At 47.0% G+C, this 13,105-nt stretch overlaps 1 protein-coding gene across 3 annotated transcripts in view; it reads left to right on the top strand.

The window, feature by feature from the left end:
* Positions 1-1,058: 1,058 nt before the first annotated feature.
* The window catches only part of POLR3A (RNA polymerase III subunit A), a 50,754-nt gene continuing 38,707 nt past the window's right edge, over positions 1,059-13,105 (top strand). For all 3 annotated transcript variants that reach the window (XM_032423613.1, XM_032423612.1, XM_032423611.1), the window contains exons 1-8: positions 1,059-1,241; positions 3,874-4,009; positions 4,260-4,397; positions 4,873-5,044; positions 5,292-5,446; positions 11,840-12,079; positions 12,314-12,476; positions 12,656-12,792. In XM_032423613.1, the coding sequence (XP_032279504.1) occupies positions 1,198-1,241; positions 3,874-4,009; positions 4,260-4,397; positions 4,873-5,044; positions 5,292-5,446; positions 11,840-12,079; positions 12,314-12,476; positions 12,656-12,792 (1,185 nt within the window). In that variant the 5' untranslated portion in view covers positions 1,059-1,197. The remainder of the gene's footprint in view (positions 1,242-3,873; positions 4,010-4,259; positions 4,398-4,872; positions 5,045-5,291; positions 5,447-11,839; positions 12,080-12,313; positions 12,477-12,655; positions 12,793-13,105) is intronic.

The following is a 13,105-nucleotide window of genomic DNA, read 5'->3' as shown; positions in this document are numbered from 1 at the left end:
AGGGATTTTAAGTGATTAACTGCTGAAATAAGTAAAGTCTGATTTGCTTTGCTTTTTGTCTGTTACATTTGTGTTTTGCTAATGACGATGCATGGAGTTTGAATAGCATCCCTTCTTAAAACTCAAAGGAGTTGAACCACTTGATTTGGTTCTGTCTAGAGTGTCTCACAAATAGTAAAGAAGTTTCAGGCTCTGTAGCACTAGATCCTACAGTAGTGTGGTTTCCTTGGTAGTATCATGTGCTGAGATGTCACGCTAGGATCACCTCCCACAGGTTGTCACAGACTGTGGGCAAGCAGTTTATTTCCTCAATACATTAATGATCTTCAATTCTTATTCTCCCCTCATCTTGTTTCCCTTGCTCACCATGACTGACTTTTCGCAGATTTACAGCTTCTGTTTTTGTTATCAATAATATAAGTTTAATTCATTTTTCATTTTTAAGGTTTTTGCTTATTTATTAAGAGAGAGAGAGAGCATGAAAGGGAGGAGGGTCAGAGGGAGAAGCAGATCCCCTGCTGAGCAGGGAGCCCTTTGCGGGACTCGATCCTGAGACTCCAGGATCATGACCTTAGCCGAAGGCAGTCGCTTAACCAACTGAGCCACCCAGGCTCCCCCTTTTCTTTTTTAAAGTAACTTTGTAAACTGCATGCATGGCCGTGTTTCTGACCTCTTTATTTCCTTTGGTGGTCTTCCAGTTTGTACCTCTGTTCCCTGGGCAGGTTCATTTTAGTCTTCCCCTTTACTTAAAAAAATCAGAGGGTCTTAATTAAGATGGTATTGATGTTGATAATGACGATTTTCCATTTTATGCAGTTTTTGTCCCTCTGATTGCCTAAACGTTCTGAGGCAAGGCGTTGCAATCACTCCGCAGGGGTCACATGACCTGGAGAAACGAACCGCTAAAGGGCTTTTGAAATCACAGAACAGGCCCCGGTGCTGTTTCAAAGAGGTGCCGCAAGATGGCAGTGTAGGGAGAAGGCAGAAAGCGCCCTGTCCGAAGCCCTCTCTTGACTGACAGACGCGCCGGCGAGTAGCGGAAGAGGAAGCGACCACGTGGGGCGCTCTACGGTGGCCGACAGGATGCCGCCGAGGTGTTAGCAACGAGGCGAGAAGCCCCCTTGGGAGGTACGGCGAGCTACGTTTCTCTAGTCTAGCTCCCGGAGTATCGAGGAGGGTACCCCGGCAGCCGTCACCATGGTGAAGGAACAGTTCCGAGAGACGGATGTCGCCAAGAAAATGTAAGGAGGAGCAAGAATGGCCAAAGGGTGGAGAAATGAAGGGCAGGGGGTGCGGGGTCAGGGGTCCCGGGTCTCGAAGAGTCCATTGGAAGGGGAGGGCCAGGAGTCAGCGGAAGGTGTGGGCAAAGATCAGAAGTATCAGGGTAGGTCAAAGAAAATTGGTCAGGCAGAGAGCAGTCCAGCACCTGGGGGACTGCAGGCCGGGGGTGGTCCCTGGGCTTGGGATGTGACGTGAGCCGTGGCGATGCGCGCACCGTGGACCTACGCACGAGTCCTCCGGAGGTCATACGATGGCCTCTTCCGGCCAATCTTTTTTGCCATTGCAGCGTGGGGAGCAATCTGGGGCGGGGAATGTGTCTAATTCTGGTTTTGCTGCAGAGCATGTAGCACGGAGGCAGTGTTTGCTGACGGAAAGGATAGAGTTTCCAGTTAGAAAGCTGTACCATTGGGCGATGTGTAGCAGTCTCAGAAATGAGGCTGCTCTTCTGGACCTTCTCCTTCAGAGCTTATTTATCAGGCCGTGGCCTCCCCTTAGAGCTTACACGGGAAAAATGAACCAATCATTCTTGTAACAGACGCTTAACTGAGGAAGGTGTTGTGTGCTAGGCCCAGGCATAAACCTTAGGGCTAGGACACGAATAAGACCTTACTGCCTCTTCTAGTTGGAGAAGATAGACAAGTCAGTGTTGACAAGTGCAAGGACAAGCATAGGTATAGTTATTTTCAGAACACCTAATGAGAAAGAGATTCGAGCAGAAGAATGCAGACCAAACAGCCTTTAAGGAGCATACTGGAGGGAGAAAGGGGTGATGAGAAGAAAGCAGGAGATCTGAAGCTGTGTTCCAGAATTATCTTGGCACCTTTGTGCCGAGGAACCTCTGAAGCGTTTTAAGCAGGGGAGTGTCTTGATAAAAGAGTTCTCCTTTTCTGGAAGGTCTCTTGATTCTTGGGGGACAGAATAAGAGGGAGTCCTTGGATGCCACTGCAGGGGTCCACGCAGGGGATGATGATGTCCTGTGGTAGTGTCATTGGAGAGATGGATTTCAGAGCGGTTTAGGGTGTAAAATTGACAGGAGTAGTAGGAACGAGAGAAGGGAGAAATGAGATTGACACAGAGAATTTCTTGCTTGGGCAGTTGTTTGGATGGTTGCCATTCATGGGGAACAAGTGTCTTACCTGGAGGAATCCTCGCAGGTGATCTCTCCATATTCACCCCGGCCCCTCCTGCCCACCCCAAACCCCACCCATATTCAGATGTAATCTGTTCTCACAAAGCAGCCCAAGACAGCCTGTTAAGATGCAAATTAGATTTCTGACTCTTCAGTTTAAAACCTTCCAGCCGCTTTCTATTGCACTAACATGTAAATTCTATACCAATGTTCCCAAGCCCAGCATGACCTGACCCCGTACGCCGCACTGGCTTCATCTTGTACCATTAGCTTTCTGCACTCTATTATACTGACTTGGTTGGTTTGGTTCTTGAATGCCAAGCTTGTGCTGGCTCTGGGACCCTTGCCCTAATGATTCTCTATTTCAAATGCTGCATCTCCGTCCCATCTTAAAGCTGGCTCCCTCTTACTCAGAATTCAGCTTCAGTGTCAGTTTTACACAGGGGCTTTCTGACCCCAGAACGTAGTTTCCTCAGACTCTCTACCACTTCATCTCATTTTCATTCTCTGTATCTGTTCACTTTTGTGTATGTATTTGCTTACTGTCTGTCTTGCCCACCCTGAACTGTGAGCTCCATGTTGGCAGGGACCTTGTCTGTCTCATCTAATCTGTATCCGCAGCTCCTCAAGATGGTGCCTGGCACACAGTAAGTCCCCAGTTTGCTGGTCAGATGATTGAAGGAGCAGATTTGGGGACGAAAGTGTCGGGTCCTGTTTTAGATGTGTCGAGTTTGAGGTGCCTGTGCAGTTGCGCGGAACGGGTGTCTAGACAGCCTCCCGCGGAGTAGCAGTAGCTGGTCTAAAGATGGGGATTACATGGACGTTAACATATACCTGAGTGACACAATCACTCAGGAGGGATGCCTAGAATGAAAAGAAGGGGTTGAGGGTCGCATCCCTAGGTGAGGAGAGATCAGAATATTTAAGGGATGGAGTAGAAGAAGCAACCACAAAAGAAGGAACAGATGGCACGGGGACACAGAGAGAGTATGTGGTGTCCCCAAGGCTGTAAGAGGAAAATATTTCAGGATAAGGGGGAAGGCGGAGTTAACATCCAGCACTGCAGAGTGGTAAGATGAGCACATTCTTACCAGGATTTAGCAAGCAGGTGGGCTCGGTGACCTTGGTGAACACCATTCATTTGATAGTAAGAATGGAAATGATTTCAGGGGGATGAAGGGGTGTTTACCAAGGAAAAATGGGAGAGACTTGAATATATTTAATAATGGAGAAGAGCCTGTAAACAGTTGGAAGAGTAAGGTTGGTTATGATGGGTCACTGCAATCACCATTTTTGGTAAGTGGTTTTGACATAATTGTTCCCGTTTGTTGTTGTTGTTATTTTTAATGAAGCAAGCTCTATGCCCAATGTGGGGTTTGAACTCACAACCCCGAAATCAAGAGTCATATGCTCTACTGATGGAGCCAGCCAGGCGCCCCAGCTCCCGTTTCTTTTTATTCCAGAAGCCACATCTGTTTTGGAATGAAGTCCCCTGAGGAGATGCGCCAGCAGGCCCACATCCAGGTTGTGAGTAAGAACCTGTACAGCCAGGACAACAACCACGCTCCCTTGCTGTATGGTGTGCTTGACCATAGGATGGTAAGTCCCCACCCCCTCCCAGCTCGTGTGTCTTGACATGCTGATGAAACTGATGACTTGCCAGGTTGGAAGAAGCAAGAGCTTCTTTCCATCTCCCTTATGCCTCCTGCACCATCTCAGGGACTCCAGCCTTTGGTCAATGGGATGTGAATACTCTGCACCTTCTCAGGTGATTCTGACTCAGAGTCACCCGGTCCCACTTTCCCGTCCAGTGGTCTCCATTAATAATTGGGTGTGCTTTTATCCAAAGGGTACAAGTGAGAAGGACCGTCCTTGCGAAACCTGTGGGAAAAACTTGGCTGACTGTCTGGGCCACTACGGCTACATTGACTTGGAGTTGCCATGCTTTCACGTGGGCTACTTCAGAGCAGTTATCGGCATCTTACAGGTAGGCGCAGACGTGTTCGTTTTCAAGGCATAAACTTAGGAATTACTGCTCAGGGACATTGGAGTGAGCTTAGGAATTGGGAGTGGTTGGGGATACATCTAGGGAGAATTTTTACATTACACACGTAATATTGCATCTTGCAGTAAGTTAAACTGCGTAAGGATTCTTTATTCTTTGATTTTTCTTGAGTAGGTGGTAGGTAGACGCTATGAAAAATAACAGTAAATCCAGCAGTACAAAACAGCACAAAGTTAAAAAATCAATTAGCAAAAATCCTACCAGCCAGCTATGACTACAGCTAGCATTCTGGTGAACATCAGCCACCTCTCTGTGCGTATCTCTGGGCATGTCGCTCAGTTTCCATGTCCTGGGCAAGAGGTAGGGGTAGGGGTGACTTTTTTTTTTTTAGGTAGGGGTGACATTTTTAAAAGGCTTTTTCATCTCTCATCCTTTTATCTGTTTTAATTTTTAAAAGATGATCTGTAAAACCTGCTGCCACATCATGCTGTCCCAGGAGGAGAAGAAGCAGTTTCTGGATTATCTGAAGAGGCCCGGCCTGACCTACCTCCAGAAACGTGGACTGAAGAAGAAAATCTCTGATAAGTGCCGAAAGAAGAACATCTGCCATTACTGTGGCGCTTTTAATGGTGAGCAGGATGCGTAAAAGGCTTAGTAAAGCCCTTTGCATTCACTTTGGTCCATTTAGCTTATTAGTTTCATGCAGTGTTGGGAAGTCAGGTTTTTTTCTTGCAAATAAGGCTTTAGAGCCTAGCAACTGATGCCCTGTTGGCAAATGCATTTTCAGCGACCTCATTAACCAGACTACAATCTCAGGGCAGCCTGACCCAAGTACCTCATTAGTCCAATCTTGGTAAATAAATTCACTCCTAACAGGTACCGTAAAGAAATGCGGATTACTGAAGATAATTCATGAGAAGTACAAGACCAACAAAAAAGTGGTGGATCCTATCGTATCAAATTTCCTTCAGTCTTTTGAAACAGCCATCGAGCATAACAAAGAAGTAGAACCACTGTTGGGAAGGGCACAGGTGAGCCTGAAAACGCATGTCTGCCCTCTGCCTGCCTCCCCCTGCATCACACACACCCATTCTCACCCCCTCCCTCTCTCTAATGGACACCTCTTTCAAGATGAGAAGTCCGATTAAGTTAGATCTCTAGGAATACTTCATGACAAGTGCTTATGTTACACGATGTTTAATGTAGACTGGCCTTATAACTAATGTTTTTTTTTTTTTTAAGATTTTTTTTTAATTTATTTATTTGACAGATAGCACAGGTAGGTAGAGCGGCAGGCAGAGGGAAAGGGAGAAGCAGGCTCTCTGCTGAGCAGGGAGCCTGATGCGGGGCTCGATCCCAGGACACTGGGATCATGACCTGAGGCGAAGGCAGCCGCTTAACCGACTGAGCCACCCAGGCGCCCCTAACGCACGCATTTTTAATCGTACAGGTAACGTGTTTTATCGTAAGAGATTGGGGCTATATAGGTCATAAATTGAGAGATGCTGTTTCTCATATGGGTACTGAGATTTAAGAAATTGTAGGTAACTCCCGTTACTTTACTTGGCACAGACTTAACTAGTAGGATTTTATGAGGTACCCTATTCTGCCTTGCTCTGATTTCGATTAGTATTTAATTCCCACAGTACAGTCTAGAATTGGTAGTATACGAGACTAACAAATGAGTTGAATGGTTCCTGAGTACCAAGTTCTATCAGACTTATGGGAGCATCAGGAACTGCAAGATGGTGGGTCTGCTGTCACTGGTCCCACAGTTTAGATGTGTCACAAGCAGTTAGTCTATGAAAAGATAACTGATATCCTAGGGCAGAGTGTTGACCATCATACGAGTGGCAGAGACAGGAAGCTCAGTGGGAAATCGAGAGGAAGATGTCACTTTGGACTTGGTTAGGGAAGACTGAGGAAAGATGTGGTGGGATCTGGGTGAGTCAGGTTTACAGAGTCAAGGGCAGTGAGCTCAGCATGTCCAGGCGACAGTGTCTAGGCTGATTCTGAAGCTGAGGCTCTGAAAGACCAGCAAGTGCTAATAAAAGCACCCTGCCTTCAGCAACTGCTGTTAGGGATGGGCACTGTCCGAGCTCTTCACATGGATTGCCTCCTGTGTAATCTTCAGTAGCGCTTGAGACAGCCTTGCCTGAGATGATCCAGAAGACTGTAGCCAAGGGAACTAGAGTGTTGGAGACCAGACAAGTGAGAGCTTAGTGTAGAGTGCAGCCTGCTCTGGGAATGTGGAGCCAAGGAAGAACAGGCCTGACTGATCTTTGCTGACAGATGTGAGGAGAGCAGTTACCCCTGGGGTGAGGGCTTGGTACTGACTGAAAAGACGTATCAGGATCCTTTTATGGACAGATGAAAATATTCTATATTTTGATCTGAACACTAGTGTGTGTGGTGTATATGTGTAAAAATGTGTCAATCTCTTTAGGATTTGTACAATTTAATATATGTAAGTTCTGTCTTGATGGGGGGGGGCGGGTTGCAAGGAAAACAGACCCTGAGCCTAGGTGGCAATAAAGGAGCCAGAGACCAGAGTCACTGTGTGCGGTAAGAAGGGCAGCAGTTGATGACCAACCACCAGGGAGATGTGTGGGAGAGGGAGCTGTCAGAGGGGAGTGAGCATGTGCACAGGCCTCTGGAAAATGAAAGTGATCCTGGAAATGGGGAGACGGTGTCAGCGATTGGTTCAAGCAGAAGTGTCTTCAAGGCAGTTAGGACGAAGCTACTGCAGAGGAAGTGAGGGTGTGAGCTAAAGAAGATGACCTTGCCCTTGTACAGCTGTGAGAGAGGCGCTTTGCAGGCTCGCGACTGTGCAGAAAGCGGTCAGGAGCCTGGGGAGCAGCCTCAGTCTGTGAGGTTGAGGGGTGTCCGGGCTTTCTTGGGGGCAGCCTTACTTGCCGTCCCCCTGCATGCCCTCTGCTGCTCCTGGATCAGCCTCCCTGGCACCACACCACTACTTAACCACGGCCAGCTCCCTGCCCGGGACCGGCAGCCACTGTCTCTGCTCCACACACTCTCGACAGTAGCGCAGTACTCCCGTAGGGCCTGGGAGGCATCTTGTTTGGGCAGAGTCTCCTGAATGACTCGGATCTACAGGTAACCCCCTCCCGTTTAAGTCACTAGTCTAGAGCGTCCAGCTTGGCGCTCAGGTCATGCCCCAATGCCACCACCACCCTGTGTACCCCACCCCACTCTGCCCAGATTGACACCCTAGAGGTGGTTTAGGGTAGTGAGGAGCTTTGACTTTGGGGTCAGATGGGAGATTAGAGCCCATTTCTGCTGCTTATTTGTTCTGTGACTTTAGACACGTGACCCAACCTGGACTTGAGTTTCCTCAGCTATCAACAGGGATTACAGGAGTATCTGCTTTAAGGCTGTTGTAAGGATTAAGAGATGAATTCCAGGGGGCGCCTGGGTGGCTCAGTCGTTAAGCGTCTGCCTTCGGCTCAGGTCATGATCCCAGGGTCCTGGGATCTAGCCCCGCATCGGGCTCCCTGCTCGGCAGGAAGTCTGCTTCTCCCTCTCCCACTCCCCCTGCTTGTGTTCTCTCTCTCACTGTGTCTCTCTCTGTCAAATAAATAAATAAAATCTTTAAAAAAAATAAAAAAAATAAAAAAAAAAAAAAAAAAAAAAAAAAAAGAGATGAATTCCAGGTAAAGTGCTTAGCACAGTGCCTGGTGCAGAGCAAGCGCGTAGAGCATATTACCCAGTTGCTGTACCTAGCACTGCTACTGACATTATCATGATACTAATGACAGGATGGGGGTGCCTGGGTGGCTCGGTCAGTTAAGCGTCTGACTCTGGATTTTGGCTCAGGTCATGATGTCAGGGTTGTGAGATCAAGCCCCGTGTCAGGCTCTACACTGGGCTTGGAGCCTGCTTAAGATTCTCGCTCTTTCCCTCTCTTAAAAAAAAAAAAGCTTTAATAATGACAGGAGTGCCTGGCTGGCTTAGAAGAGTGTGGGATTCTTGATCTTGGGGTCGTGAGCTCGAGCCCCATGTTGGGTGTAGAGATTACTTAAGTAACCTTTAAAAATTAACAAATGAAAACAAACTTCTCTAGTGCAACTGTATGATTTAATTTACAACAAAATTATAAAGAAAATAAGTAATGACAGTCATGGTAAAGACAGGTGAGGCTTCCTCCCCTCCCCACGTGTATGCTGGGACTCAGTGTCCCTTTGGCTTACTGACTCTGCTCCCTCCCCCTCCTCACCAGACGCCCCCTTGCCTTAGCTTCTTCCCTGCAGCCTCTGCTCTTCCCACCCTTTGATCTCACCCTTTTCTCAACCGCATGTCCATTGTCTGTGCCTCATGTAACACCTGTGTTCCATCTTGTGTTTCTGTTGGTTTCTCCTTAAGTGTGCTCTGTAACAAGATCCGTTTTTCTGAGGTCCTGTTTGAGGACTTTACAGTGCTTGGAGCAGTGGCAGGGCCTCCAAAGTTGTCAGAGACCATCAACTCATCCTGGTTCTTACACCAGCTGTGAAAGGAGGGAGGGGGCGAAACAGGAATTCACCATTGCCTGATTCCGAATGGCCCTTCCTCAGAGAGGGCCCCTTAGTCACCTAAGTGAACAAAGCATCAATGAGTCCCTTTTACCTTTTGTGGAGAGGGGTGTCGTGCAGACAGGTGGGTGTATTGCCCTGAAGCTCATTAAACTCAGGATGGTCCACATCCTGACATGCTTACCTACCCGTTTAATTTCCAGGAGTGTGGAACCTCACGTGCCTTTATGGGCAGCATAGCATCCTTGAGTTAGAGGAAACCTTAGAGCAGTGGTTCTTGACCTTTTCTGGGTCACAGACCTCTTTAGGAATTAAACAAAAACTCTGGACTCTATCTCCAGAAGACTAGTGTATATCCACTCCCTGTTTTAATGCAAATCCAGGAGTTGGTGGACCTGCAGATAAGAGTCTCTCCATAGAGGGGCGCCTGGGTGGCTCAGTCGGTTGGGTGTCCGACTCCTGATCTCAGCTCAGGTCTCAATCTCAGGGTCTTGAGTTCAAGCCCTGCATTGGGCTCCACACTGGGGGTGGAGCCTGTTTTAAAAAAAGGGGGGGGCGGGGAAAAGAGTCTTTCCATAGATAGCATCAGTATTGCCTCCCCACCAGGTAGAAATGCCTTCCATAGCAACCCCAGCAGATTGAGTGGCAGGCCAAGCTTCTCTGTGCCACCTAGGGCAGTCCACGCTCCACCAGGGAGCCCTGGCTGTTTAGATATTGTGCCTTGGACCCAACAGCCCTTCTTTCTGTCTCTCCAGTGGTCCCTGACTTCCATTTCCTAGTACATAACAATAAATCAGGGCTCTCTTCCCTGTGCCCTTTGGGAGGCAAGTGTTCTATCATTCTGGAGTAAGGGCTCTGGCCAGGAACTGGTCTCCAGACTCTTGTCAGTCCTCCTGCCCTCCTGCAACAGCCTTCAGTTCCGTGATGTTCTTGTCTAGCACTGACCCTGGTACTGCAAGGGACATCTGGCCTTCATCCTGTTCCTAGAACTCTTCGTTAGATATCGTCCGACTGCCTCAGGTGGCCGTGAGGTGCACGTTGCTGGGAGGCAGGGAAGCTGAGGAAGGGAATTCTGCGGGCAGGGACCCGGACTGCAAAACTTCAGGCAGCATTCCTTCTTTCTCCCCAAGTCCACTGCCTTCTCCAGGGCGGGCCCACAGAAATATCCTCTTGTGACAGTGTCCTAAGGGCAGTGGATTTTCAAACATTTCTTCTTAACTTTGTTCCCTGTCTCATTAAGTTACGCATAGCACGTTCTGCTTGTAACACATATTCTTTGTCACACAGTATTTAATCCCAAGAAGATGTAATTTTCAGCAACAAGACACAAGCTGACTATTCTTACCTTTGATCTTTGAGTTTCTCTGATCATGCATGTAGTTCTTATGAGGAAGTTGTTATAGCATAACACTTCTATAAAATGAAGTTGATACAAAGGCAATATAGGGCGCCTGGGTGGCTCAGTCAGTTAAGTGTCTGCCTTCAACTCAGGTTATGATCCCAGGGTCCTGGAAAGGAGCCCCTCTTCCGGCCTCCTGCTCAGCGGGGAGTCTCCTTCTCCCTCTCCCCTCCCGCCGCTCATGCTCTCACTCTCTCTCAAATAAATGAAAAATAAAATCTTTAAAAAAAAAAATAGGAAGGCAGGCGCCTGGGTGACTCAGTCGGTTGGGCGTCTGCCTTCGGCTCGGGTCATGATCCTGGAGTCCCTGGATCGAGTCCCGTATCGGTCTCCCTGCTCAGTGGGGAGTCTGCTTCTCCCTCTGCCCCTCACCCTGCTCGTGTGCTCTCTTTCTCTCTCACTCTCTCTGTCTCTCTCTCAAATAAATAAAATCTTCAAAAAAAATACGAAGGCGATGTAAGTTCACTGCAGAAAATTTATTTTTTAATGCTTTTTTTTTTTAAGATTTTATTTATTTTTTAAGATTTTATTTATTTATTTGAGAGAGAATGAGATAGAGAGCATGAGAGGGGGGAGGGTCAGAGGGAGAAGCAGACTCCCTGCTGAGCAGGGAGCCCGATGCGGGACTCGATCCTGGGACTCCAGGATCATGACCTGAGCTGAAGGCAGTCACTTAACCAACTGAGCCACCCAGGCGCCCCAAGATTTTATTTATTTATTTGACAGAGAGCACACAAGCAGGAGGAGCGGGAGGGAGAGGGAGAAGCAGGCTCCCTGCTGAGCAGGGTCGATTTAGGTCAATTTAGCAGGGAGCCTGATGCAGGACTCAATCCCAGGACCCTGGAATCATGACCTGAGCCGAAGGCAGACGCCTAACTGACTGAGCCATCTTGGCGCCCCACTGCAGAAAATTTAAATGTAAACAAAGAAGCAAAAAAATTATAATTCCACTCACCTGCAGACAGTACTATTAACAGCTTGCTAAACATCCATTTTCTCTTTTCTGTACAGATGTACATTTTCCCCTGAAATGAGATCATAACGTACACACGCTTCTTTCATTTACCAGTATTTTATGAACAGCTTTCATGGCAATAGCTACATTTCTGTAGTGTCTTTTTTTTTTTAATGGCTTCATGGTTGCTTATGTATGGATATACTATGATTTTATCTAGCCACAACCTATCAGGCTATTTCCAACTCTTCACTGTTAACAGCTTTAGGGAACATCCCTGTAGCTGAATCTTTGTGTTGGTTTCTAAAGTCATTCCCTTTGGAATAATTAGAAGTGGAATTACTGGCTTAAATAATTGGAATAAAAGGCATGTATGTGTTTAGGGCTCTGTCACCGTAGCATGTTACCAACAGAAATTTCTGTCAGCGCGTATAGTTAACTCTGAGTTAAGTGGTGAATGGGGTAGAGAGCATGGAGAAGTAAACCTTACCCAAACTGTGGAAAGTTAACGTGTCTCTCCATTCTTTTTCCCTCCTCTCCATAGGAAAACTTGAATCCCTTAGTAGTTCTGAATTTATTCAAACGAATCCCAGCTGAAGATGTCCCTCTACTTCTAATGAACCCAGAAGCTGGAAAGCCCTCTGATTTGATTCTCACACGACTTTTAGTGCCCCCTTTGTGTATCAGACCCTCCGTCGTGAGCGATTTGAAGTCTGGCACCAATGAAGATGATCTGACAATGAAATTGACAGAAATCATTTTCCTAAATGACGTCATTAAAAAGGTCAGTACAACGTTCTGCGTTGAGCACTGGGTGTTATGCACAAACAATGAATCATGGAATACTACATCAAAAACTAATGATGTAATGTATGGTGATTAACATAACATAATGAAAAAAAAAAAAGTCAGTACTTCCAAGTGCTAGGTTTAGGAGCGTTATCTATTGCAAACACTTCTCATCAAGAAAGTTAGGTTGACCCAGGATCATGTTTTCTCATTCTCTGCTCATTTTTAGCATCGGATATCAGGAGCAAAGACCCAGATGATCATGGAAGACTGGGATTTCTTGCAACTACAGTGTGCCCTCTACATTAACAGCGAGCTCTCAGGCATTCCCCTCAACATGGCACCCAAGAAATGGACCAGAGGTTTCGTCCAGCGCCTAAAGGGAAAACAGGGTATGTTTCCAACAAAATGTGCAGGAGACAGTCTACTGCCTTTGTTACCTTTTTCTGGAGTGTATGTCCAGCTTATCTAATTGGCAATCACAGACTTTCCTAGTTCTCTGTGGTCATACTATTCCAAAACAGCACACGTTTGTTCCATGGAGACCTATGACGTGTTTTTGTTGATTTAGGTCGATTTAGAGGCAATCTCTCAGGAAAGAGAGTGGATTTTTCTGGCAGAACAGTCATCTCACCTGACCCCAATCTCAGGATCGATGAGGTAGCTGTGCCCATTCACGTGGCCAAAATTCTTACTTTTCCTGAGAAGGTAAGTTCCATTCAGCCACTCAATTCTGTGTTTGTCTTTTATTTTGAGATTCCAAACAATAAGAGAGTTGGAAAATCCCGGGTGATGCACACAACCCACAGTTTGGTGTGTGTGTTATCTTCTGGTTTCATACGTCTACCACCGTGTATAACATCTGCCACCGTGCAAGCACAGATGTGTCTGGCTGTGTGTGTATATGCTCAGAGATACGTAGACATAAGCTGCTGCAACCGGTTTTTCCAAGTAGTATGGTCTTTGACCTCTTAGTTCCATCTTACCTCATTTTTCTTTTTTTAAGGTTATATTTATTTGA

Source organism: Phoca vitulina, unplaced genomic scaffold, assembly GCF_004348235.1.
Source record: "Phoca vitulina isolate PV1807 unplaced genomic scaffold, GSC_HSeal_1.0 scaffold29, whole genome shotgun sequence".
Lineage (NCBI taxonomy): Eukaryota > Metazoa > Chordata > Mammalia > Carnivora > Phocidae > Phoca > Phoca vitulina.
This window is presented reverse-complemented; position numbering and strand designations above follow the sequence as displayed.